General features: G+C 39.3%; 1 protein-coding gene and 1 non-coding gene across 5 annotated transcripts in view; one reads left to right on the plus strand and one right to left on the minus strand.

Moving 5' to 3' along the window:
• LOC126480907 (band 3 anion transport protein) overlaps positions 1-26,701 on the plus strand; it is a 603,907-nt gene that overhangs the window by 490,568 nt on the left and 86,638 nt on the right. For all 4 annotated transcript variants that reach the window (XM_050104308.1, XM_050104310.1, XM_050104309.1 and 1 more), the window contains 6 exons: positions 4,361-4,492; positions 4,701-4,898; positions 6,976-7,080; positions 7,158-7,362; positions 10,861-11,079; positions 17,481-17,629. In XM_050104308.1, the coding sequence (XP_049960265.1) occupies positions 4,361-4,492; positions 4,701-4,898; positions 6,976-7,080; positions 7,158-7,362; positions 10,861-11,079; positions 17,481-17,629 (1,008 nt within the window). The remainder of the gene's footprint in view (positions 1-4,360; positions 4,493-4,700; positions 4,899-6,975; positions 7,081-7,157; positions 7,363-10,860; positions 11,080-17,480; positions 17,630-26,701) is intronic.
• Positions 19,910-19,984, minus strand: Trnal-caa (transfer RNA leucine (anticodon CAA)). The gene has a single exon. It is a non-coding gene; the product is annotated as a tRNA-Leu (tRNA).

A 26,701-nucleotide genomic window follows, 5' to 3' on the forward strand; every position in this document is an offset into this window, starting at 1 on the left:
CCTCTCATAGCTGACCTGTTCAACTTGCCACATCACCCAAACTCTCTACCAACTCTCCACTAGATCTAGAGCTAAAACGTTCTCGAAACACTGTTGTTATTCCACCAAAACACTCAATTCCACAGAAGTTTCAGTCCTATCCAAAGCCCTCACCTTTAGCCCTATACCCAAATTTAACCACACTGGACTTGTCAAGGGCCGTCGTGCTTCTCCTGATAAGTGCAATGAAGCACATCTTTGGTGCCAATTCCTCCAGCCAAAGCCACCATAATTCCAACATTGAACCCTGCCTCTTCCAGTGCTTACCACCATTCAACTGTGATTGCCAACCCCCCACCTAACTACCCGCTGGTCACCTTCCAGGAATTCTGTACCTCCAACGTAGCTTCACTATCCTACCCCAGGTTCCCTTCTCAGAACACCAACCTTTCAGCAGAAGAAAGAACAGCCGTAAGCCATACACAACCTCAAAACGAATCCTAATATAATCATCCTACATGCAGACAAAAGTTTCATCACTGTTGTTATGAATCACAGTGACTACCTGACAGAAGGCCTCTGTCAGTTATCAGATTCCTCCACCACTTTGCCAGAGTGATCCCATCCCAGAAGTCCAACACAAACTCCAATCCCTGCTTAAAGCCTTTGGCCTTTCCCAGAACATCGCCCCTGAATACATTTCCCTCATCACCCCTATGACACCCCGCAACTCACCTTCTACATGCTCCCCAAAATCCACAAACCCAACAATCCTGGACACCCCATCGTGGCATGTTATTGTACCCCTCAATGAAAGACATTCGGCCCTCGTTGACGAATATCTCCAACCAGTTGTCTATAATCTAGCCTCCCTCGTCAAAGACACAACCTCTTCCTTCACCGACACTCCACCATCCCTGCCCCTTTACATCCTGGATCCCTACTTTTCACTGTTGACACCACCTCTTATATACCAACATCCCACATGCCCATGGTCATATTGATATTGAACACTATCTTTCCCAACGTCCTTCAAACTCCAAACCCACTACCTCATTCTTCATACACCTTACTAACTTTATCCTAATGCATAACTGCTTTTCATGTGAAGGGAAGGTACATAAACAAATTGGTGGCACAGTCATGGGCACCCGCATGGCACCCTCCTATGTCATCCTTTTGTGGGCCATCTAGAGGAGACCTTTCTAGCGTCCCAAAGCAACAAATCCCTAGTCTGGTTCATAGTGATTGACAATATCTACACGATCTGGATTCAGGGCCAAGACATCCTCTCTTCGTTCATTCACAACTTCAACACCTTCTCTCCAATCCACTTCACGTGGTCCTCTTCAACTTTTGTAAATGTTGACCACCTCCTCTGTGATGGGTCCATCTGCACCACTGTCCACTTTAAACTCACCAATCACTAACAGTACTTGCATTTTGACAGCTGTCATCCCTTTCACATAAAAAAATCTGTGCCATACAGCCTGGCCACCCGGGTACAGCGTATCTGTAGTGACAGAAACTCCCTTGCTCAGTATCAAGGTCTTCACAGACAGGCACTGTCCCACAGACTTAGTCCGTAAACAGGTCTCCCATGCCATTTCCCCTCACACCCCCAAGCTTCCCACTGCCCCCAAGAACCAGCTACAAAGGAGTGTCCCCGCCATCAGTCAGTACCACCACGGATTGGAAGAACTGCGCAGCATCCTTCACCAGGGCTTTGATTACCTATCCATCATGCCCTAAAATGAGGCACATACTACCCGAAATACTTCCCACCCCTGCTAAAGACAGTGTTCTATCGCCCAACCAACCACAACATCCTAGTCCATACCTATGCTACTCCCAATCCCAACCCTTTGCCACAAGGATCAAATCCTTGTGGAAGACCCAGGTGCAAAACCTGCCCAATCCACCCACCCAGTACTTCCTATTCCAGTCCTGCCACAGGTTTATCCTACCCCATCAGGGGCCAGGCCATCTGTGACAGCAGCCACGTTATTTACCCGCTCTGTTGCAATCATTGCACAGCTTTTTGCATTGGTATGACTACCAACCAGCTGTCCACCAGGATGAATGGCCACTGCCAGACTGTGGCCAAGAGCAAAGTAGACCATCCTCTGGCACAACATGCAGCTGAGTGCAACACACTTGATTTCTATGGCTGCTTCACTGCCCGAGCCGTCTGGATCTTTCCCTCCACCACCAGCTGACTGAACAATGCAGATGAAAGTTATCCTTACGACACATTCTCCGCTCCCATAACTATCCCGGCCTCAACGTATGGTAACATACTGTTCCCACACCCTCCACCCAATAGTTTCCACCCTGTCCATCCTCGTCCTCATCTCTCACCCCATTTATTTACAGTACTTTGCCACTGCATCTGTGTATCTTACCCTGTTCCTCTCCTTTTTTGCTCCTCATTCCCCCCCCCCCCCCACCCCCACCCCCCCACCCCCCTCCCCAACCTCCTGACACTGCTTGTGGACATTCTCGTCCCTGCACACTCCACCAGACAGCATTCATCTCTCTCCCCACCCGTACACTATCTCTTCCCCTTCCCCAAGATGCTGGAGTTGGCAGTCATGTGTGCATAGGGTGTGCTTGCTTGTGTGTATGAATGTTGTGTGTGTCTCTCTTTCACTGATGAAGGATGTGGCTGAAAGCTACATGTAAGTGTCTTTTAATTGTGCTTGTATGTAACTTGATGTGTCTCCTTTACAGTAAATAGCAATTTGTCTTTTCCTACATTGTAAACATAAATGTTTGGGTGATTACAGATCAGCATTAGTACCATAGCATTTCATCAGACTCTACAAAATGATTTATCAATTCTCTATATGGGTTTCTTCCATTTCCTTTGTATTTTATAAATAGTTTTATATCCTGTTTTCCATAGTGCATTACAGTAACTCAATGCATAATTTTATACACATTAATCAGATCCTCATTTCATAATACTACCTTCCAAAAGATAAATTCTACTTACAAAGGGACAAATTGCCCTTATATTTGTTCATTGTCTTTAAGGATCATAATTATACATGAATGGTATTGAATTACAACTATTTTATGATGTATAAATTTGTAATTTAATACTTTTTTCTATAGTTAAGCAATATTACAAGAAAATTAACTTTCACATGAATAAAGACGTTTCATTAGTTCTTTGCAGTACGGACGTTTATGAATGCCCTACCATTTGAAAAGTCTCCAGGTGATCATTTTCTTCTGAAGTTCAGTTGAATCATGACGAAAAAATTATTTTATTCACAGTACAGTGGAACACTGAAAATATCAGAAAAATGTCTCATTGTTGAATGGGTGATACTGATCTTCAGAAACAGGGTCACATTAATTTTCAGATTTAGGTGAATATTTTTGGAAAGCATGTAATTTTGTGCTCAATGTTTTTGGTGTTCCTAAAAGTGTAAAAATTAACAAGAAACTTTGAAAAATGAAAGTAAAAATAAAATATGTTTGTGATGATTCCCTGTGTATTATTTTTGGAAACTATAATGCACAAATTCCATTTTCTGATGGTACAGTTCTAATTTTAATGAATCCTGTGTCAAAAGGAAAATTCACATGAGAAAATTGTGAAATTGCAAGGAGACATGATGACTGGTGAGCACTCAATTTAAGGAGGCTCAATTCCAAGTAATGGTGACGTCCACCACATGAATCTGTCTGAGACAGTGCCTGACTGACCAGCCCCTCCTTTCTAACCTTCCGCTAAATACCACCGCCTGAGGAAGGATCTAACAGTTTTGAAACCTAGGATAGCTGGGTCTGTTTTTATATGTTGCTGTTGGCCTTTTGATGAAATATACGGTTAGGGTTACGGTAATGTCAACTGTATTTGTATCATGTTGTAATGTGTACCTATTTGTAATCTTGCAATTATATAGAGTGTGAAATTAATAACTTACACAAGGGGCTATTTATGCAATGGTAACTCTAACTTATGCTAGTGGCGCTGTAAAAAACACAGTTTATGTAATTAAAACTGACCCAAGTAAACTATAGATCTTGAATTTTTTTGTGAAAAATTTGATGTTGCTACATTAAACATTCCTATTATTTATATTCCACCAAGGACTTTCCTTTGTTACACTTAACATTGTTTCATTTTTCATCAGACTTTAATTTTTTTCCTCATATTGAACTGGGTAACTAGTTTTTCATCCTCATTTTATACTTTCTCTGTATGTGTAATGTGTCTGTTGCAGCTGAAAATAACATGTTATGCAGTAGTCAAGTCTTGATAATTTGTTATTAATCCAAAAAAGGGTTACTAAAATTTATAAATGTTCTATTAGCAGAACTTGCAGCAATAGTCTCATGATTTTCAATTTTGTGATTGTTTCAGAACTTAAATGAAGAAAAAGGGAAACCTAAAATTGTCCCTTCTATAGTCAGCATGGACACAATGTCATTAAATAAGTTGGGCAACAATCTCAGTGTTCCTGGAGAAGAGAACAGAAAACAAGATAACCATACAGTAAGTGCATCTTACTTTTAATAACTTACTTTTTTACTATCTAATAAGTTTGTTTGTTAGATAAGATCTGCAATTATATATGTTTCAACATTTGTTCTTAGTACATGCCAGTGTGAAAGCAAAAATTTTGTAGTGACATAGTAGTCTGACCTCCTTTTTTTTTAAAAAAAAATTAATGGTCCCTCATTCATTCCTCTGGTTCTTTCAGATTGATTTCAAAGAAGAATTAACTTTTACTTCATCAGCAGAGGATCTTAAGAAAGCTCAGAAGGAGAGCATACTGAGAAGAATACCTATAGGAGCTGAGGCAACCACTGTGTTAGTTGGTGCTGTTGATTTTTTGGATCAACCAACTATAGCATTTGTTAGGTTAGCAGAGGGTATTTTAATGCCATCAATTACTGAGGTAAGCTATACACAATATTTTCTCAGAGAAAATTATATTTGCAGCACAGGTTTTATACAAAAAAGAATCTAAATCTGCAGCTACTCACTTGCAGGCCCCTTTCTCAGCAGAAGTTCGCAGGTGTAGAGTGCTAGCTTCCTTGTCATTGATCACTTACACATGATGGCGGTTACGAAGTCAGCATGACGCTACCACAGAGGATGATGGCACTCTTTGTAAGCATAGGGAATTCTCACTGATACTAACTACTCCACCGACTGAATCATAAGCCTCATTACCAACAGTTTACCTCTGACAAGCCCTTATGAGCTTCCAGTGGAATATTTTACCAGTCTTGTAGCAGTCATGTGTCAGTTTATAGCAGTATGGAGTCCTATGCTTTAGTAGGTGGGGTTGTTAGCTTTTTATGTCCAAAGAGCTGAGTTATTTCTAACAGGTACAGAACTGTCAGTTTTCTTCCCGTTTGTCGATTGGAAGCCTTTCTGTAGAAAAGCTTGGAAAATAGAAGAGAAATACCAGCAAAATTGGACCTGTCACGGAAGTTCATGAGTTGTGTCTAGATAGCTCAACAGGTGATACTGAAAGGTCCATGAAAGATAAGGTTAGGGGCTTGTCCTAGTGTGGCACACATTTTTAATCTGTCAGGATGTTTCAGACATTTTTAAGTTTAGAAAAAAATGGTGTTTCTCTATTATTATGTGAAAATCTGAGTAATATAAAGTACAAAATCGTAGAATATTTTTACTGTCTGAAAGAAACTCAGAGGGCAGGAATTTCAGATCAGACACAAGTGATTGAGGTTCTGTGATGATGGATTGAAAAAATTGGCAGTTGCATATTTACGATGATAACACAGAAAACCATTCTTTCAAATTATAAAGAAACAACAGAAATAATGTAAGATTTGGCCAAATACTCTATGGAGAAACTTGCTTTTGGAACATTTAAATGCAACCATCTGCTGAGAGACAGCAAAACTGAGCAAATAAAATATTTTTAAGGTAAGAATGAACATGTGCTTGCTCAAAAACTAGGTACGTGAAGACACATTTTCATTTGATACACATTAATAGATCTAAAGCTGCCTTGCTGAAGAAATCAGTAAGAGCTGTTAAGGTGCTAATATGTTATGCAGACTGGAAAAAAACTGACATTTTCTTTAAAATATTTTGTAACTTTTTGATTATATTAATCAAGTTTATCATCATTATTAACACTATATTTTTTAATAGAGAAACAAAACATTTACTTTGCTATGTTTGATGTTTATTAACAAGTAATGTGAACAAAATATTTTTTTGGTCTTTCAGTATGTGAAATAACTCTGAAACATAAAAGTAGAATAAATATACTGGCAGACTGAAACTCTGTGTCAAGAGAAAGAAGGATGATTAGGATTTCAGCATCTTGTATGACAACACTAGTAGAAGTGGAGCATAATCTCAGATGCAAGCAGAGTTAGGAAGGAAACAGCCATGTCATTTTCAAAGAAATCATTCTGAAATTTGCCTGAAGAGTTACGGTATATTGATAAATTTTTACTTATGGACCGTCTGACAGCAACTGAATAAAACACAATTTTAGTGCCATACGCGTTTTGCCTTTATTTTCTGCAAGGCATCATCAGTGGCAGGTTGCGTGGACAATTTCTTACATATTACGCTCCTGTTGCATTTTTGGTGTTGTTCTTCTTCTTATGATACGCAACTGAGGAAGATAGGACTATAAAAGTTGAAGTTGCCTGAAGAGATTTAGGAAAACCATGAAAAACCTAAATGAGCGCGGTCAGACTGGAAGTTGAACTGCTGTTCTTTCAAATATTATTGTCAGTTCACAAAGCATGGATAGATCTCTCTATCCACACAATATTTTTTGTGAAATGCAAAGGTCTTTCCTTGACAAGTCCAACATACAGTTTTAATCTGTCAGTAAGATTCCTTGTTCATAATTGTTTGGTCTTTGTCATGACAGTTAGCACGTAAGTAAGGAGATAGAGGCAGTGATTCTCTGTATAAATAACAAGTTTATTTTTTCTATTTATTTATTTTCTTACTTTTTTATTGTATGTAAATTTTAGGTGAACATCCCTGTTCGTTTCTTGTTTATACTTTTGGGTCCATCAACAGCAGATTTGGATTATCATGAGATAGGACGATCCATATCAACACTAATGTCAAATGCGGTGAGTACATTTCATCATATATATGATGAGTGTCAAGTTATGAAACAAACTGACCATACTTTTGTTCTTATTTACAGCAATTTCATAAAATAGCCTACAAAGCTACAGAACGGAAAGAGTTATTGTCAGCAATTAATGAATTTCTTGATGATAGTATTGTTCTACCACCTGGTGACTGGGAGAGAAATGCATTACTTGAAGTGGCAGAACTCAGAGCAAAAAGCGAGAAAATTCGACGAAGGAAAACAACACGATTACTTGGTCAAGATGAAGCAAAGAAAGGTATACCTGTTTTACAGAAATGAACATTAGTGACCATACTTGATGTGAAACACAATAACTTTCTGTGACATGGCATGCAGCTTGATAACAAGCTAAAATGGGGCGAACACATTGATAAACTAGTCATGAAGCTCAGTTCATATTGTTTTCATTTATATGTATTTCCCCTCTAGTTAGCTTTGAACACTGTGGCACTCACTCACTTGGCATATTTTTATTTCCTGCTATCCCATGCGCTAATTTTGTTGGGTAAAGCAACTAATATTTGTTCAGCAAACGTAACAATACAACTTAAGATGAATTGTGGTGTATACAACCGCAGACAAGAAATAAAAATAATATCTGTATATATTTAGTCTCTGTATGTAAATTCTGAATGTTGTCTGATAAACATAACAAACATAAACATCAAACATAAAGAAAGTAACTGGCAACCTCTGTAAGCTGAAAATAAAAGCTTATTAAATATTCCTTCTAGATATTTCCTAGTACAAGGATTCGAATATTGAAAATTCCTGTTACCAGTAAGACAAGTAAAAATATTCATTGTAAGTAGGTCTCTGTTATTGGAATATATAGAGCACTTTCTTATGGTTTCTGAGGATATCGTTAGCAATAGGAGACAAAATGCCAGACACAGAAACAGCAGCCTAATCCCCATACAACTAAAGCCACTATGAATGTAAATACTGTCCATGAAAACTTACACTGTGTGATATAGGTAATTGTTACTCTCCCACAATTATCAGTGTAGTTGTGTAAATTTAAGCAACAAATAGTGGATAAATACAGGAATGTGGTGTAACTCAAGGAAAGAAAGGTCTTTTTGATGTAGTCTTTTTACCGTTAATTACGTTATTTTCATTTATAGCCTGCAGAACTGTAGAACTGTGAACTTTATCAGGGTATATCTTTGCTTGTGCAATTTCTACTATTACATTACTGTAGAACCAGTAAGAGGAAGTGATGAATTGCTGTATATATCTTAAAAATGGAACATAAGTGTCTTTGAATGTTGTGCAAGAGCTGTTGATTAGGAAACACACAGACTATGAATACTGACAATTTGCTGGCAATCTGTGGAAAAATATCTTCAGATTCATAAAGCAGCTGTTGACAGTTTTAATAAAGGTATGCAGGCATTATGCAAATGTTAACAGTATAAGATGGGTACCACTTTCACTCAGATCATAGAAAAAAGATAATGTATCAAAGAATCATAAAAAATGACTCAAACACAGTGTTGAGAGAGAAAACATGGATAAAACACTGGAAAGACATTTATATTGCAGACAAAGTAAATGGAATATTTAATTCTTTTTTAAACATATTCCTAAAGAAATTTGAGTCTTTTTTCTCTTAAAGCAAACAAGGTTAAAATTGTATAGAAATAAGGATATTTTGCACTAGGAAGAGAGAGAGAGAGAGAGAGAGAGAGAGAGAGAGAGAGAGAGAGAGAGTTCTACATAATTCAAGAGTGAAAACCCTGTCACCACCATTATTGCAAAATCTTGTTTATTACTAAAAATAGCACCTGCCAATTTTTTCAGCCCATCACAATAGGACTTTGATCACTTGTGTGTGATTTTAATTTCTGCACTCTCCTAGAAAAAGTGAAAACTATTTGCAGTTTGTAATGTTTCCATTGGAACATTTTAAAAAGTGGTACAAATGTGAGTCCCCAGAAAATATGTAGGGCAGCAGTGGGAACAAACTGGAATTGTTGGTCACTAAATTTAATTGTGACATGACACCTAGCAGTGAACACCTAAATACAGTTGCATCAGATTTTCTTAGACAAATGCTGCATGAACTACTGACAGACATTAGTTTCAAAATTACAAACCCTGAGGAGATTACTCCTCAGGTCTCTCTGATAGCTGTGAATGTGTTTCTTGCAGAGTACAAAAATCTTGTGCTAACAAGTCAGATCTACCCTTGAAGTGTTTTCATTTTACATTCCTTACCACGTTGGCTTCTCTGTCTTCTATGTGTCATTACACACAGCAAATTTGAAATCTTAATAGTGAAAGTGCATTGCAATTTGTAGCTGTAAGCATCTTAATTAAAAGTGTATTGTCAATTTGTGGGCAGTTTATGCCTATAACATATGTTTTATGCCTATAACACATGTAACCTTTATGATAGCAGATACTGATAACTAGCACATTACTGAAATACATACACCATAATAATTGTTCCCTGCTTAGTTGACTCTGCATTTCTTAACTTACTCACTTGTCATTGCCATTGCATTAACATGCTTCTCAACATCTCTGAGAATATTCCTGTGTGGTACACTTCACAATGTCACATAGGCTTTCACCATTAATATTAACCTAGTCCTTCGTCCCATACATTCACAGTCTAACTCCCCATTCTTGGTTCATGTCTGGGAGTTTGCAGTCTCAACATTTGGCAGCTTGACATGCAATGGGTTCTTCATCTGATGAAGAGCATGTGTGATCGTGCCTTGAGCAGAATGATTGTTGTGATCGAGGAAAAGTCCCCTTGATTTTGGTGTGCTGCTCTTTGACCAATAGGGTTTCTACTTTTCTTGCAATTCCTGGCTCTTCACAGAGAGATGGTCACCCACTTCATTCTTAATCATTCATACTTGTTTAACCACACTGCAGGGGTCTGCACCAACTAATCACTGTGCCATATGATGCTGGATTGTTGCTGAACATTTCCACCAACTCAGCATGGATTTTTGCAACATTGTTCCCTTTCAAATACAGAAAACGAATTACTACACAATACTCCACGTTGTTGGTAGGCTGTGTCATTTTGTTTTGGTTCCTCTTAAGGATGTGTTGCAGTACGATGGCATGGGGATTTCAATGTTTACCAGGACTGCTGATATGTATCTGCAAATAAATAAAAATTTAATCATGTAACTCTACTTTTTGAGGTAATAATTAAACTTCATGACTACATAAATGTTTCTTCATTTTGCTTAGTACATAAAAATTAAATTGCTCAAGTCTTGTATCTAATATCCAGACTAAAAAGTGTGCATATTTATCCTTTCATGATATTCATAACTATATGAGAGGTTGCAGAAATTTTATCATCAGCTTTTCTTTAGTATCAGCCATGTATATAATGTTCTGCAAGAACAAAATTTGAGTGCTGTCCACATTTAATGACAATGTAACCATTCAACAGAGTTTTATAGTGTATTGTCCAAATCTCAGATTTTTCCCTGTTCCTACAGAGTTCACTGCACATATCACTGCTCTCTCTCTCTCTCTCTCTCTCTCTCTCTCTCTCTCTCTCTCTCTCTCGAACAGTCACCCACTCTTTATCCTTCTCCCATATTTGACTAATACACAGAACAAAAACCGAGGAAGTGCCCTGACACTTGACTGTTTTATCAAGCATATCATAAGCTTCAACACAATGTTTTCAAGTACATTTTAATGTTCTATTCATTACACTAAAATTAATATCAGTTTATATATACATTTATGTATATACTTTCTTCTGCTGCAGTATTGTTGGAAGTAGAGGGAGATGGAGGGAAACCACCATATGATGATCCTTTGCAAAGAACCAGAAAACCATTTGGGGGTATGATCAATGACTGCAAGAGAAGATTTCCACATTATGTGTCAGATATCATAGATGGATTGAACTTGACTTGTTTGGCTGCAGCCATCTTCATATATTTTGCTGCTCTGTCAGCAGCTATAACATTTGGAGGACTTATTGGTAAGTTTTGCTGGTTAAATCCCTTTAATAGCCTGTTTTCATATGATTGTAGAAAATATTAAGTTTATTAAGTTTAATAATGTGGCAAAAGTGTCTAACAGTTACAGTTTTCTGCTCACTACTTCCATGCTTCACAACAATTTATTATTTATTCTTTATCTTGAAACTACAGCCATTTCTATGCTACAGGTACTCAGTTTTATCAACCAACAACCTGATAGCTGAATATATTAAATTCTGTTGTCAAAGACTAATCTGTATGGCGATGAGCAAAGTTTTCCATACTTTCTGTATGGCACTGCTGTTGAACATAAATATTTCTTACATATTTAACAACTTATTGAATTGTTTTATCTCCTCATAAGGTACCCTACTGCATAATTTTTTAAACACATTGTCACCATTCTTATGAATGCTGTTTGGTATTTTGCTGGACAGTGTTTATGGGAAGGAGCTCTATTTACAATTTCCTATCAATAACTGCATTTATCTTATATGCCTGCACATCATTCTTAGTGAAATTAATCATCTACATCTATTCCCTCATTGTGGAATCTTTGAGAGCAGCAGACTATGCAGATGCAAGATTTAACTCATTTTTAAACATATGAGGTTAACTCAAATGAAACCTGAAACCTATGTTCGCCTTACACGTAATGTGGCACTATGTAACTGCAGGTATGGTGGCGCCACCTATTAGTAGAGAGACCGATGTGTGCACACCATTTGATGTTGCATAGCACCAGTGTGGTTTCATACCAAAGAGAATGTGGTCACACAAGTTATCGTGCAACATGAGAGAGGTGTATGCCCTAGGCAGTGACGTGCTACAAGTGTCACAAGAAAGGCCACATTGCATCAGTTTGTTGTTCTAGCCTTCTTCAGAGCAAGTGGACATTGATATTCACTCTATTTCATCATTTCTGCAGGTCTGAATAAGCTCTTTATTTTAGTGTCTGTGCTGAAAAAACTGTTATCGATACAAGTGGACACCAAAGTGTCTGTTTCACTCCTAAGCTCTCAAACATACGCGTGGCTAGGCATCCCGCCATTGAATCCCTTCAAATGTCATCTGGTAAGGTACAGGGGATATGCAAAATAATCTGAACAGTGGTAGTAATGGGATAGTTATGTTTGATGGTCAACAATGCAGGTAAGGCACGTGTCGTGTTCGACTGTGCATGTTCTGTACAGACTAGGCATCAGTGCAGGTTGTTTATGAGTAGTACACACTTTGTATTTGCCTTCAGAGGCCAAGGTCAAAGCCCAATGAAAGAAGTATCAGAGTTCCAAAGAGGGCAGATTGTGGGGACCGAATTAGCTGGAGCTTCAGTAACCAAGACAGCCCACTTACTGAATGTTTCAAGATCAAGTGTTTCAACAGTCATGACAGCCTACACAAAACAAGGAAGGACATTATCATGTAAACGTAATAGTGGGTGCAAATTGAAACTAAATGAAGAGATTGTCATATGCTCACATGAATTGTGTCAGAACAACACAAAACTACAGTGTCTAAAGTGACTGCAGAGCTCAGCAGCCATCTTTGAGATCCTGTTCCTATCAACACTGTCTGCCAAGAACTCCATAAAATGAATATTCATGGACGAGCTGCTACGCAGAAACCTTTAGGGATTACAATCGACACAAAGAATTGTAAAACATGGTGTCAGGAGCATAAATCTTGGATGGCTGATCAGTGAAAAAGCGTCATATGCTCTGACGAGTCATTTTCGTTTTTCCAACATTGGGCCAGGTTTACATCTGGAGAACACCAAAAGAAACCTACAATCCTGATTGCTTGATTCCAGCATTTGAGCATGGAGGTGGAAATGCAATGGTGTGGGCAGTCATATCATGGTATTCTGCTGTTCCCATCATTACTCTCAAAGGCCGTGCTACGGCCAACAATTATGTGAACATTTTAGGTGATCAGGTGCACACCATGATTCAAATATTGTTCAGGACGATAATGCACTCATTCACACAGCCAGGACAGTACAATCACAGTATGAGGAGCAAGCAACTGAATTACAGCATCTTCCCTGGTCAGCACAGTTCCCGCACTTGAACATTATCAAACCCTTGTCGGCATTATTGGAGCACTGACTCTGGTGCAGAGTTCTGCCTCTCTCATCACTACAGGAGTTAGAAGAGGTTCTGATTGAAGAGTGATATAACATTCCACTGGAGACTAAACAATTGGTGCCAGTATTCCAAGAAGAATCAGAGCTGTATCACGGGCAAATGGGGATCCAACCCCTTATTAATAAACCATTCCCAAGTAAGTACAGATGTTCATATTATTTGGCCTATCCCCTGAACAATAAATGGCATATCCCTTTTTTTTTTGTCAATTTACTGTCACTACGGCTTTCAAATTTGTAGTCCGCCCTGTTACACATTCGGTTGTTAATGATCCACAGACTGAAAATTTGTTTGGGTTAGACACTTTTGTTGCTTTCGAATTTTCTATTAGTGACACTGTGCATCTTGTATCAGACGAGGTTCTTTATCATATCCTAGATACATTGAGAATAAAATCTCCTACACTGGCTGTAACAATACTTGTATTAAAATCTTCCACATTAGCTGTTGAAATACTTTTATTAAAAAGTGCTAGTACCACCCCGTACATGTGGCTCTTAATACTGACCCATCAGTACAGTTTATGCTGGCACCATGCACACTTTTATGCTGTCTATGGCATGGTAAGACATTCAAGGGTTTATTATACTTATGCTCTAAGCAATCACTTTCCCATGTTACTACTGTTCAAGAAACCTGTGAGTACTCAGCTCTCATTGATGTATGGTGCTTTGTGGTAGTACACATCTATTTTAAAACAATTGTAAATCTGTAATGTTTTAATTTTTGTACAGACCACCTAAAGATGCATCTCTGTTTATGCCAAATTTGTAGTGACTTCTTAATAAAAGTATTTTTACTGCCAGTGTGCAAGATTTTATTCACCTAGTGGAATTCTGGCTACAGTAGTCCAACTTATAAAATAATAGATTCATTGTGTTTTCTGAGGGATTAGGGTGTGAGAATGAGATCACAGTGCATACCTGTATCACACTTAAACCTTTGGCTTGACCATGTTTTTCTTGGGCATGCCACAGCTCATGCATGAGCAAGTTAAGCCTGAAGAGGATCGATTGACATCACTAGGCATCATTCAATTGATCTCAACAAGTAAGTGGGCTACATTATGCCATTAGTGCTTGTAAAAAAAACTAACAGGTCAGCCGCAACTTTTTGGAGACTTTAAAGTTACTTTAAATACACTTCTGTTATTTACACATACCCTCTGCCTCGTGCTGATGAATTACTTGCAGTATTGGCCGAGGGACAATTCTTTTCCAAAACTGACTTCGTTGATGCCTGCCTGCAGGTTCTATTAGGCAATGCAGTGAAACATTTGCTTGTAGTGAACGCCCCTTTCAGTCTTTATCAGCATCTACATTTAATGTTTGGAGTGGCTAGTGCTCTGGCTATCTTCCAACACTTTGTGGAGCAACTTACAGCAGATTTTCCTAGCTGGATCAATTATCTTGATCATGTTGTACTAGCAGCACTATGATGAAAGAACACTTAAGTAGCCTCCGTTCTCTCTTAACTGCTTTGCAAACTGCTGACATTAAGTTCAATCTTACTAATTCACAATTTTTTAACCCTCTGTTGTGTATCCCAGTCATTTACAGGGAGGTTTTTGACCCCTGAAACAACATGTCATGGCTATTACGGCTTTCCCTTGTCCAGCCAGTTTGCAGGAACTACAGCTGTTCTTGCTAAAATAGCGTACTATCACAGGTTCACTCTATGTGCGTCCTCTCTGGCTCACAGTCTGCACAAGTTGCTTCATAAAACTGATCCTTTCGAGTGGTCATCGTCCTGTGAGCATGTTTGTGGCACCTCATATTATAAAATTATGTTCTGTACCTTGCCATACAGCCTGCCAAACAGGTAAAATTTAGCCTAGGCCACAGATGTGTCCCAGTATGGGGTGGGGCCAGTTCTGACCCATAGTAATGCAGATGACTGTGAGTGTCCTATTGCTTTTGTGTCCAGAATGGTCAACACAGCACAGCAGCACTACTCACAAGTGAAAAAATAAGCCATTGTGATCGTTTATGCCTTAAAATAAATTGATGTATTTTTATACCATACAAATTCTGCTTGGTTATAGATCATAAACCTTTAGTTTCTCTGTTTAATCTTCAGCTACTTTATCTGACAAAGCCAGTCACTCCCTTTCACATTGGGGCTTATTTTTGTTGAGATACAATTCCAAGATTCATTTCTATCCTGGCCATTCTGCCAGGGCCATGCCCACACACCCACCCGATGTGGTCTTCGGTTGCTCTGCCAGTTGACCAGCCCCACAAAGACGATACAGCCTGGCCTCTTGATGCCCATATGGTGCTCGCTCTTGTGGGAGGGGACCCAGGGGCTGCATCAGTGCACCTGCAGGTAACTCTTATGCCAATGCAGGCACCCCTTACTGTGACTCAGGTGCCACCTGCCTTTGCACTGCAGATCCCTAGGTCACAGCACCTAGAGAAGGCTGTGATGTTGGTGAAGATGGATGATGTGGGTAGTAACCTACACATTACTGTCCCTTTGCCACCACTGCCATGACACTTGTTGATACGCACGCACATTTGAGTAGTGTGCAGAGTTCGGCTTCTCTGGCCCACCAATCTTGACCTGGCACCTCTATTTCCTACAGCCAATAGTAGGCAGCTCCTGGTAGTCAAATGCTTCTCATACAGTCATATACCAGCTGCAGACTGCAGTCTTGTGTACGTACTCTAAACTGTATTGTACTTTCATTGTCACACTATGACTTTATAAATAGTTAGTCTCTCATGAGTGGATCTTTATTGTGTTCAAGGTTAGAACAATAACCTGTTAGTAGATTAAATTTATCAATTTCTGTTATGTCAAGCAGCACTTATTAGACTTTATCAGTAATAATTATTTGCATGCAACCACTTTAATAGTACTTGATACATTTCAAGTATTGTAAGTGTTTCAAGAAAAAAATACTTTCATCATCAAGTTGTTGACACTCAGTTTGCGGCATTCACCAAACAAAATATAGCTCCATGTCTCACATACAATTGTCTACTTCAGACACCACAACAATGCAGTAGGCCATAAGGCCATGTTCTCTTCTACAAGTGTAGGTACCAAAAATATCCACTTGACAATTCTCCTGGTGTCTGGAGGTTGCTGTAAGTTGTTATGCACAAGGTACCAATGTGTATGCACAACTTGTGTTTATGTTGACAAAGCTGTTATTTGGCCAACCTCTAGCTATATTTCCACATAATACAAAATACTTATAACTGTTTATTTGCATTAATATTAATCCAAGAGGTGTTAAAAGTATCGTTCTGGTGTATTAAAAATATTATTGAATTTTTTCTCGTGAATGAAGGATTCTAACTCTCTCAACAAGTCTAGTTTTTTTTCTGTCTTTTCCATGTGCAGGATTTCCAACTCATCGTCTATAACATTTAACAGGTGACCTGTTTCATGCAGATGATTGGCTGTTGCTGAGTTTTCATAGTTCCTGATATGCAAGCGTCTTTGTATATGACTGAGAAAATTCTTCCTGTCTCTTACAACTCTTAGTTGACTTCTGTGAAGTACTATTAAAGTAGTTGAGTACTGCTATTAGTATTTTCTGTGACCCTGCCAAGACCTTTGTTTATCTGAAGTCTATTCGCAAAATAAAACATTATGATAGTAATGTCTCACTACTCTGTGGGTGGCATATGAATGCAGAGGGCTGTGTTCCTTAATTTAAACACTGTTCATTGCCCTGCTGTTTTCGATAGCTATGTATCATGGCTGATACATATCACTCCTCTTCCATCTAGCTCCCAAAAAAATTTTATTCTACAAATATGATTTGTTATTATTATTATTATTATTATTATTATTATTACATCCTCATCCGATTAGAATTTATAGTCTCTGCTTGTAAAAAAACGTCGTAACTTTAATATATTTCTTTTTAGTTCACATTATGTCGCTAACATTACAACTTCACCAAGTGTGTCTGTCACTACAGTTCGTTATCCTTATGTGATGTCACTACATGTTCCTAATCACACATTCTCATGCATATCCATAGCAAATTCTAAGTAATTTACTACAAGATTACATAATCCAGCAAAAAATTTTTTATTTGGATGAATATGTTAAGATTTTACTTTCAATTCAAAGTCATAACATTGGTCTTGTAGTGGTCAGCGTATTATATTATTTTGTGGACTTTTTTATTTAGAAAATGGACACTAGTGGTAATCAAATAATTTATATAATTAATGTGCCACTATATTGGTGTGTAAACTATACTACTCGATCTTTATCTTCTGTTGCAGCTGATAAAACAAATAATTTGATTGGGATTTCTGAAACTTTAATAGCAACATCAGCTGCAGGAATATTTTTTGCCTTGCTATCAGGCCAGCCACTTATAATTGTAGGAACAACTGGACCTCTGCTGTTGTTTGATGAGAGTTTATACAGTGTAAGTTACTGTATCCAAATAGTTTTATGTACCAGAATATTACATACATATTTTTTACATAAAAAATTAACTAGTGATACTTGAAATTGTACTTGAATAATTCACACAGCAGTCACATCTCACACACGCTACTGCCATCTCTGGCAGCTCAGACCAGTTCAAACTGTAAGAGGTGGCAGTTGTGTGTGCATGAGGTGTGTTTTCTTGAGTGTTTTCATTTGCTAAATGTGTAACAGTCTTTTTGTTGTGCCTGTTTACAACTCAACATGTCATCTCTACGGTGAGTAGAAATCTATCGTTTTCCTGATATTTTTTATATTACAACCTGGAGTTACCATTTAAAGCCACATTGACTGTTAATTGACTGTGACTGTTTCAAAAACATTAAAAGATTTTTCAGACACCACTATGAATCACAAAATTTGTTAACTATGTGAATTACTTAATGATGCAACATATTTCGAGATATAAACCTCATTGCAAGTTATAGTGGCAATAAAAAAACATTTAACGAAAGTACATGTGCTGTGGTCATTCTGTGGAGAGAGAATATTCACTTATTACACTTTTGATTTATTCCTGTATGCATGCATGGGACTAACTTAGTGTGACTCTGATGTGGCTATATAACCACCCACCAACATGTAGGTAAGGGATTAGTGTGGCATTCATGTCTTTACAATGTGGAAATGTAAACTACACTCCTGGAAATTGAAATAAGAACACCGTGAATTCATTGTCCCAGGAAGGGGAAACTTTATTGACACATTCCTGGGGTCAGATACATCACATGATCACACTGACAGAACCACAGGCACATAGACACAGGCAACAGAGCATGCACAATGTCGGCACTAGTACAGTGTATATCCACCTTTCGCAGCAATGCAGGCTGCTATTCTCCCATGGAGACGATCGTAGAGATGCTGGATGTAGTCCTGTGGAACGGCTTGCCATGCCATTTCCACCTGGCACCTCAGTTGGACCAGCGTTCGTGCTGGACGTGCAGACCGCGTGAGACGACGCTTCATCCAGTCCCAAACATGCTCAATGGGGGACAGATCCGGAGATCTTGCTGGCCAGGGTAGTTGACTTACACCTTCTAGAGCACGTTGGGTGGCACGGGATACATGCGGACGTGCATTGTCCTGTTGGAACAGCAAGTTCCCTTGCCGGTCTAGGAATGGTAGAACGATGGGTTCGATGACGGTTTGGATGTACCGTGCACTATTCAGTGTCCCCTCGACGATCACCAGTGGTGTACGGCCAGTGTAGGAGATCGCTCCCCACACCATGATGCCGGGTGTTGGCCCTGTGTGCCTCGGTCGTATGCAGTCCTGATTGTGGCGCTCACGTGCACGGCGCCAAACACGCATACGACCATCATTGGCACCAAAGCAGAAGTGACTCTCATCGCTGAAGACGACACGTCTCCATTCGTCCCTCCATTCACGCCTGTCGCGACACCACTGGAGGAGGGCTGCACGATGTTGGGGCGTGAGCGGAAGACGGCCTAACGGTGTGCGGGACCGTAGCCCAGCTTCATGGAGACGGTTGCAAATGGTCCTCGCCGATACCCCAGGAGCAACAGTGTCCCTAATTTGCTGGGAAGTGGCGGTGCGGTCCCCTACGGCACTGCGTAGGATCCTACGGTCTTGGCGTGCATCCGTGCGTCGCTGCGGTCCGGTCCCAGGTCGACGGGCACGTGCACCTTCCGCCGACCACTGGCGACAACATCGATGTACTGTGGAGACCTCACGCCCCACGTGTTGAGCAATTCGGCGGTACGTCCACCCGGCCTCCCGCATGCCCACTATACGCCCTCACTCAAAGTCCGTCAACTGCACATACGGTTCACGTCCACGCTGCCGCGGCATGCTACCAGTGTTAAAGACTGCGATGGAGCTCCGTATGCCACGGCAAACTGGCTGACACTGACGGCGGCAGTGCACAAATGGTGCGCAGCTAGCGCCATTCGACGGCCAACACCGCGGTTCCTGGTGTGTCCGCTGTGCCGTGCGTGTGATCGTTGCTTGTACAGCCCTCTCGCAGTGTCCGGAGCAAGTATGGTGGGTCTGACACACCGGTGTCAGTGTGTTCTTTTTTCCATTTCCAGGAGTGTATGTTGATGTTATTGCCATATGCGTCCAAATATGACCAATGTGCTATTCTTCTCTTCTTGGCTGCTGAAGGGCAAACACTGGTAGGCATCCAGAATGAGATTTTCACCCTGCAGCGGAGTGTGCGCTGATATGAAACTTCCTGGCAGATTAAAACTGTGTGCCGGACCGAGACTCGAACTCGGGACCTTTGCCTTTTGCGGGCAAGTGCTCTACCAACTGAGCTACCCAAGCACAACTCACGCCCCGTCCTCACAGCTTTACTTCTGCCAGTACCTCGTCTCCTACCTTCCAAACTGTACAAAAGCTCTCCTGTGAACCTTGCAGAACTAACACTCCTGAAAGAAAGGATATTGCGGAGACATGGCTTAGCTACAGCCTGGGGGATGTTGCCAGAATGAGATTTTCACTCTGCAGCGGAGTGTACGCTGATATGAAACTTCCTGGTGGATTAAAACTGTGTGCCGTACCGAGACTCGAACTCGGGACCTTTGCCTTTCGCGGGCAAGTGCTCTACCAACTGAGCTACCCAAGCACGACTCACGCCCCGTCCTCACAGCTTTACTTCTGTCAGTACCTTGTCTCCTACCTTCCAAACTTTACAGAAGCTCTCCTGTGAACCTTGCAGAACTAGCACTCCTGAAAGAAAGGATCTTTGCCTTTCGCAGGCAAGTGCTCTACCAACTGAGATACCCAAGCACAACTCACGCCCTGTCCTCACAGCTTTACTTCTGCCAGTACCTCTTCTCCCACCTTCCAAACTTTACAGAAGCTCTCCTATGAACCTTGCAGAACTAGCACTCCTGGAAGAAAGGATATTCTTTCTTTTAGGAGTGCTAGTTCTGCAAGGTTCACAGGAGAGCTTCTGTAAAGTTTGGAAGGTAGGAGAAGAGGTACTGGCAGAAGTAAAGCTGTGAGGACGGGGCGTGAGTTGTGCTTGGGTAGCTCAGTTGGTAGAGCACTTGCCCGCGAAAGGCAAAGGTCCCGAGTTCGAGTCTCGGTCCGGCACACAGTTTTAATCTGCCAGGAAGTTTCACTGGTAGGCATCCATTGGAGAATGAAGAATGTCTAGGGGGCAGCATGTCTGTTGAAACCCCCCCCCTCCCCCTCCTTCGACCCCAAAAGGGGTGCTGCTGCTTCCTGGTAATGCACATCCCCATATTGCAAACATTATAACACAGAAGTTATGCCAACTCAACTGGGAGACGCTGAAGCACCACCCTGTAGTACCATGCACTCCCCATGTAATTATCACACCTTCAGTCCCTTAAAGGGGCCTTGAAGAGCTAACAATTCCTGTTAGGTGAGGATGTGCAACAGACAGCTATGGAGTTCTTCACGCAGTAGGACACGGTGTTTTACCAAACAGGTATCTCAACCTGGTGTGTCGGTGAGATGATTGCTTCAATGCTCAAGGTCATTTTGCCTGATTGGCATACTGATTATGGACTGTACGGCCTTTGAATGGAAACTTTTTGATCATCCCTTGATTATGAAGGCATACAGTCACTTTCATCGTTTACAGTTTCCCGCCAGTAACAAGTTCTAATTGACATACAAGTTCTCCTAGTGTCTTCTGTTGATACAGTCATTGTCCTGTTGTACAGTTTCCTGTCACTAGTAAGGTCTGCATGGAGTACAAATCTCACCATCTTCTTTAGCTTTCTCACCACTTTTCTGTCATTATTCATGCCAAATCTTCTCCTCTCTACCGAATGCTTTCTTCAGCTCCTTTTAGCAGCTTGTCTCTTGACCTTCCCATTGGTATCATGCCTTCTACCACCATCTCTTGTGACTTCATAGTTGGGTACCCTCCTTTCGTCCATTCTCTTCACATGCCCATATCCCGATCTTATCTTGCATGGGTGTCATATGTTTTATCTCCCTAACACTTTTATTTCTCATCTTTTCTGTTTTTGTTACATCTGTTAAACTTGTCAAGAGCTTTATTTCGTTTGCTTCTATCTTACTTTTTCCTCTTGTTTTCATGATCCAGGTTTCTGCTGCAAATAAGACAGTTGCCACATAATATGTCTTGTATTATTATTATTATTATTATTATTTATTATTTATTTTATGGCCTTCATTGGACCACTGTAGTCAAAAATACAAATTTCTAAACAAGTTGTTACACATGGATACAATTTGGTTCGACAATAACTTAATATATTTAGGTAATATAATTATTAGAGGCTATTCTTATATGAAAGGTGTTTTGCTCTTCTGTCTGCCCAATATTTCTTCATTCTTTCAGATATTTTCTTTCTTTCTTCATCGGAGACAACTCTTCCTGTACTCCTTTTATTGATTTTCATTTGTAGTCTGGTTTGCGGGTCTTGCAGTATTCTGGTTTTCTCTGTCTTGTTTTTTAGGTCATCTACTGTAATTTGAAGTTCTTTTATATCTTCCTTAATTTCTGTGATCCATTTAATGTCGCTCTTGCTATTCCACAATTTTTGTATTATTTTTTTACTAACTCTGTTTTCTGGAGTTCTCATCAGATGTCCAAAGAATGAGATGCGTTTCTTCCTGATTGTGCTCATGACTGGTTCTATTTTCTTATATACTGTTTCATTTGATGCTATTCTCCAATGTCCATTTATTTTATACTGTTTATTTATACATGTCCTAATTATTCTTCTTTCTATTTTTAGTATTCTGTCAATTTCTGCTGTATTAGTTGTTTTGAAGATAGTTTCAGCTGCATACGTTATTTCTGGTTGTGTAACTGTTTTATAGTGTTTTAATTTTGCATCTTTAGATAGGCTTTTTTTGTTGTATGTAGTTTTGGTAATGTAATTTGCATAGTTCAGTTTTTTTATTCTATTTTGCCATGATGGCTTCTCATTTAGATTGTATGTTATTATTTTGCCTAAATATTTAAATTTATCAACAATTTTGATTTCCTGTTCTCCTATTGTAATTTTGTTTGCAAGTGGTGGATCAGCTAGCATAATCTCCGTTTTTTCAAATGATATTCTAAGGCCTACTTTCTCTGCTATTTCTTGTAGTGATTTCACTTGTTGCCTGGCTTCTTGAAAGGTGTTGGCTAGGAGAGCAAGATCATCAGCGAATCCCAAGCAGTTTAAGCTAATATCATCTTTTGCACTTCCAATTCTTATCCTCTTTGGATTGTCCTTGTACCATTCTCTCATTATGTATTCCAGTGCACAGTTGAAAAGTAATGGTGATAGGCAGTCACCTTGTCTTAAGCCTGTTTTTATGAGGAATGGTTCCGAAATTTCTCCTCTAAAGTTCACTTTTGATTTGGTGTTGGTTAGAGTGAGTTGTATTATTTTAATTAGTTTTGGATGGAGTCCTAGATTTCTTAAAAATTTTAATACTGAAGGTCTGTGGAGACACTCATATGCCTTCTTAAAATCTACAAATGTTATTGCCAGAGGTTTGTTCCGTTTTTTGTAGTATGCCATAATCAATTTTAAACTAATTATCTGCTCTGCACAGCTTCTCCATGGTCTGAAACCTCCCTGATATTCCCCTAGCTCCTGTTCTAATTGCTCCTTGATTCTTTCATATAAGATCTTGGATAGAATTTTATATGTGCAATCTAGGAGAGAGATTCCTCTGTAGTTGTCTGGGTTGCTCTTATCTCCCTTTTTGTATAGTGGGTGGATGATAGCTGTGGTCCAATGTTCGGGAAATTGTTCTGTTACCCAAATTTTTGTTAGAGCCATGTGTAAGGAGGTCTAGACTGTGTCACTTGCATATTTCCACATTTCAACAAAAACCTGATCTTCTCCACATGCCTTATAATTTTTTTGTTCTTTAAGAATTTCTTCTACTTCTTGGAAAGTTGGAGGGTCTAGTTTGTTAGGTTTGGTTTTTATTGGGGTATTTATGTTGATTTGTAAGGTTTCTTTGGGTTCCTCGCAATTCAGAAGTTTGTAAAATGCTTTTGCCATGATTTCTGCATTTTCCTTGTTACTGTGTGTCATTCTTCCATCTTCATCTTTCAGTACTAGTGTAGGGGCCTCATATTGTTGTAGTTGTTTCCCAAAGATTTTGTAGTAGTTTCTGGAGTTGGTTTTATGATAATTACCTTCTATAGACTTTATAATATCTTTATGAAATCCTCTCTTGATTCTTCTAATATTTTGAGTGAATTTTTTTCTTTCATTTTTTAGGTTGATGGCATTTTCTTCAGTTTTATGTGTTTGAAATTTTAGCCATGCTTGGTGTCTATCTTCATGGAATTTGTCACATTCTGATGTCCACCATGCATGTTTCCTTCGTGGGTTCAAGGGAGCTAGATTCTCTGCTTCTTTTTTAAGATTAGGCACTAGTTGTTCTAGATAATCTGTTAATTTGATGGTTTGTGTTATTTGTTGGTACTTATTATTTTTAATTAGCTGATGTGGGTCAAACCTCCTTTTTATTTTATTAGATTTTCCGGTCCTCTTCTTTAACGGTGTGAATTTGATTTTAATTTTAACCATATAATGGTCTGAGCCTGTGTCTACTCCTCTCAGTACTTTAACATTGTGGATCTCCTTATGAAAATTTTTGTCCATACAGACATGGTCTAGCTGCCACTCGCCCTTCCTCCAGTCTGGATGTTTCCATGTTTTAAGTTTACTTTGCTTCCTCTTAAAGTATGTTGATTTAGATATAAGGTTGTGTTCTCTGCAGAGTTCTACAAGTCTTTGACTGTTTTTGTTTGTAAATTTATGTGGACTCCATTTTCCGATTATATCTTTATATTTCCTTTCTTTTCCCAACTGAGCATTGAAATCTCCCAATAAGATTTTTACATTCTTTTTATTTACTCTGTTCACAGTTTGTTCTAGAAGGTCCCAAAATTTATCTACCTCTTCCTTTGTTTTTGTTAGACAATTTTTTTCATTTGTTGGGGCATGAGAATTTATTATTGCATAGGTTTTATTCTTTGCTTTAAAGCTTAGAGTCGCAATTCTTGGTGATATGTCTTGTATACCACCTTTTACTTTTCTGGGTAACTTCTGTATTCCATATCATTCCTCCCAAATTCTTCTTAAAGCTGTTAACTTGCCTTGCACTTTTACTTATCTATTTGTCATTTCTCCTATTTTCATGCATTATGCTACACAGGCATCTGGAACCTTCCTCATTTCCAGCAGCTCCCCGCCCAGTCTCATGTTTACTACATGTCCGTCCTTTTTCCATGTTGTGTCCACCTGTTCACACTTCTTTCCATTACATTTTAGGCTATACTCTTGCACAGCTTGAGAAGTTGATAGTCGCTTTTATGTTAGCAAGAGAGGTAATGATGAGAAACATAGCATATATGAATGTAATACCACCAACGACTTGGTAATGCATATTGGATGTTACCCTATGTATATCAGAGACATGAAGGAGAGAAAAGAAACAGAGGATCAATAGAGGTGACTAAGAGCCTGGAAAGTAAAAGAAGCATAGTTAGGAGAACAATATGAGCGGAAGATAAGAAACAAATTCCTGCTGGGTGAGCTACAAACTACGGAAGAATTGTGGAGTTCTAAGAGCTCATGGTAAAGGAGTGTGTGGAAGAAGTGGTAAAGGATGAGGTACAAGGAAACACCTTATTTCTGGAATTCTGAAGCTAAAGAAGTATATTTAAGTAAAAGTATGTCATTTTGAGTATGGATTCAACATAGGACAATAGAGGCAAAGGAGCAACATAAAGTGGGAAAGAAGAAGTCACTAAAAGTGGTAAGTGAGTAAAAGAGAGAGTGGGTGGAAAAATGGCCGTTAATGGTGGAACAGAATACCAAAGGAAATAAGAAAATATTCCATGGAACAATCAGAAATAAATAAAGAATTTCAGAGAATGTAAGAATAGTTTACAGGAAAGAAGTAGAGGAGGAGTATGACCTCAGAGAACTGTGGAGTGCATATTTTGATGATTTGCTGAGTATTGGAAGAAGGCAAAAATATGAAAGAGAGAAAAGGTGAACCAAAAATGGCAAATGATCTAATATAGATAGAAGTGGATGGAGGCATTAAAGAACATGAAAGGAGGAGCGGCACTGTAGTTGGATGAACTAAATGTAGAAATCGCCAGAGCAGCAGAAGAGGCAAGGATGTATTGATTGTATGGTAATGAGGACTCTGCATGGCTGGGAAATGGAAAGCTCAAAGAATTTTTTAAAAAACTTTAGGGTCATTACTCTTATGTGACACTGAGTGAAAACGTTTGAAAATGTGCTGGAGAATGGTGGAAAAGCAGCTGAGAGAAGAATAGCATGGTTTCAGGCCAGTCAGATGCACAGTAGATTTCATACTTGCAGCAAAACAGCTTTCTGGAACATCACCATGAGCATGGGAGAAATGTACTGGAATGAGAGAAAGCATATGGCACTAAGAATGAGAGAAGATAATACAGGGTGGCTACAAGTGGTAAGTGAAATAGGAGAGAGGATGACAGCAGTGTTGTTTGTTGATGATTTGAGAGTGGTGGGAGACACCAAGGCGGAAGTACCAGAGCAGTCATATGTTTTGGGAAGAACTTCGGGAAACCATACAGTAAACATCAGTAATTAAATTCTCAAAGAGACAGACAGGCTGGCTAGTACTCATCTTTGAGAGATGCAATTCCCATTACAATTGAGTTAAATTTGGCTGTCATAGTTTGCAGAACTGTTAAGTCTGTCTTCATGGAGAGAAAAGAGGAATTTATTTGGAAAGAGGGGAGAGTGTGGAAAGTCATTTAGATCCTTGTTTAAGAGGGATTTTGTAGGAGTATCCTCTTGCCTGCTGTCTTACTGAGTGACATCCGATGCCTCTGCTTCATTTGCTTATCCTTTGTGATATTTCCTCCTCTTCTCTTCTCTGCCCAAACTACTCGACGCATTTACTCTTTTTTTCCATGAGGAGGGAGACTATTATTCTGTAAGCCAGGAGTGCTGTTATTTATTTTTATGTTTTTTGTATGAACTGTACCATGAGTTGCACCTGCTGAAGCCAAGTCCTA

Source organism: Schistocerca serialis, chromosome 5, assembly GCF_023864345.2.
Source record: "Schistocerca serialis cubense isolate TAMUIC-IGC-003099 chromosome 5, iqSchSeri2.2, whole genome shotgun sequence".
Classification (NCBI taxonomy): Eukaryota; Metazoa; Arthropoda; class Insecta; order Orthoptera; family Acrididae; genus Schistocerca; species Schistocerca serialis.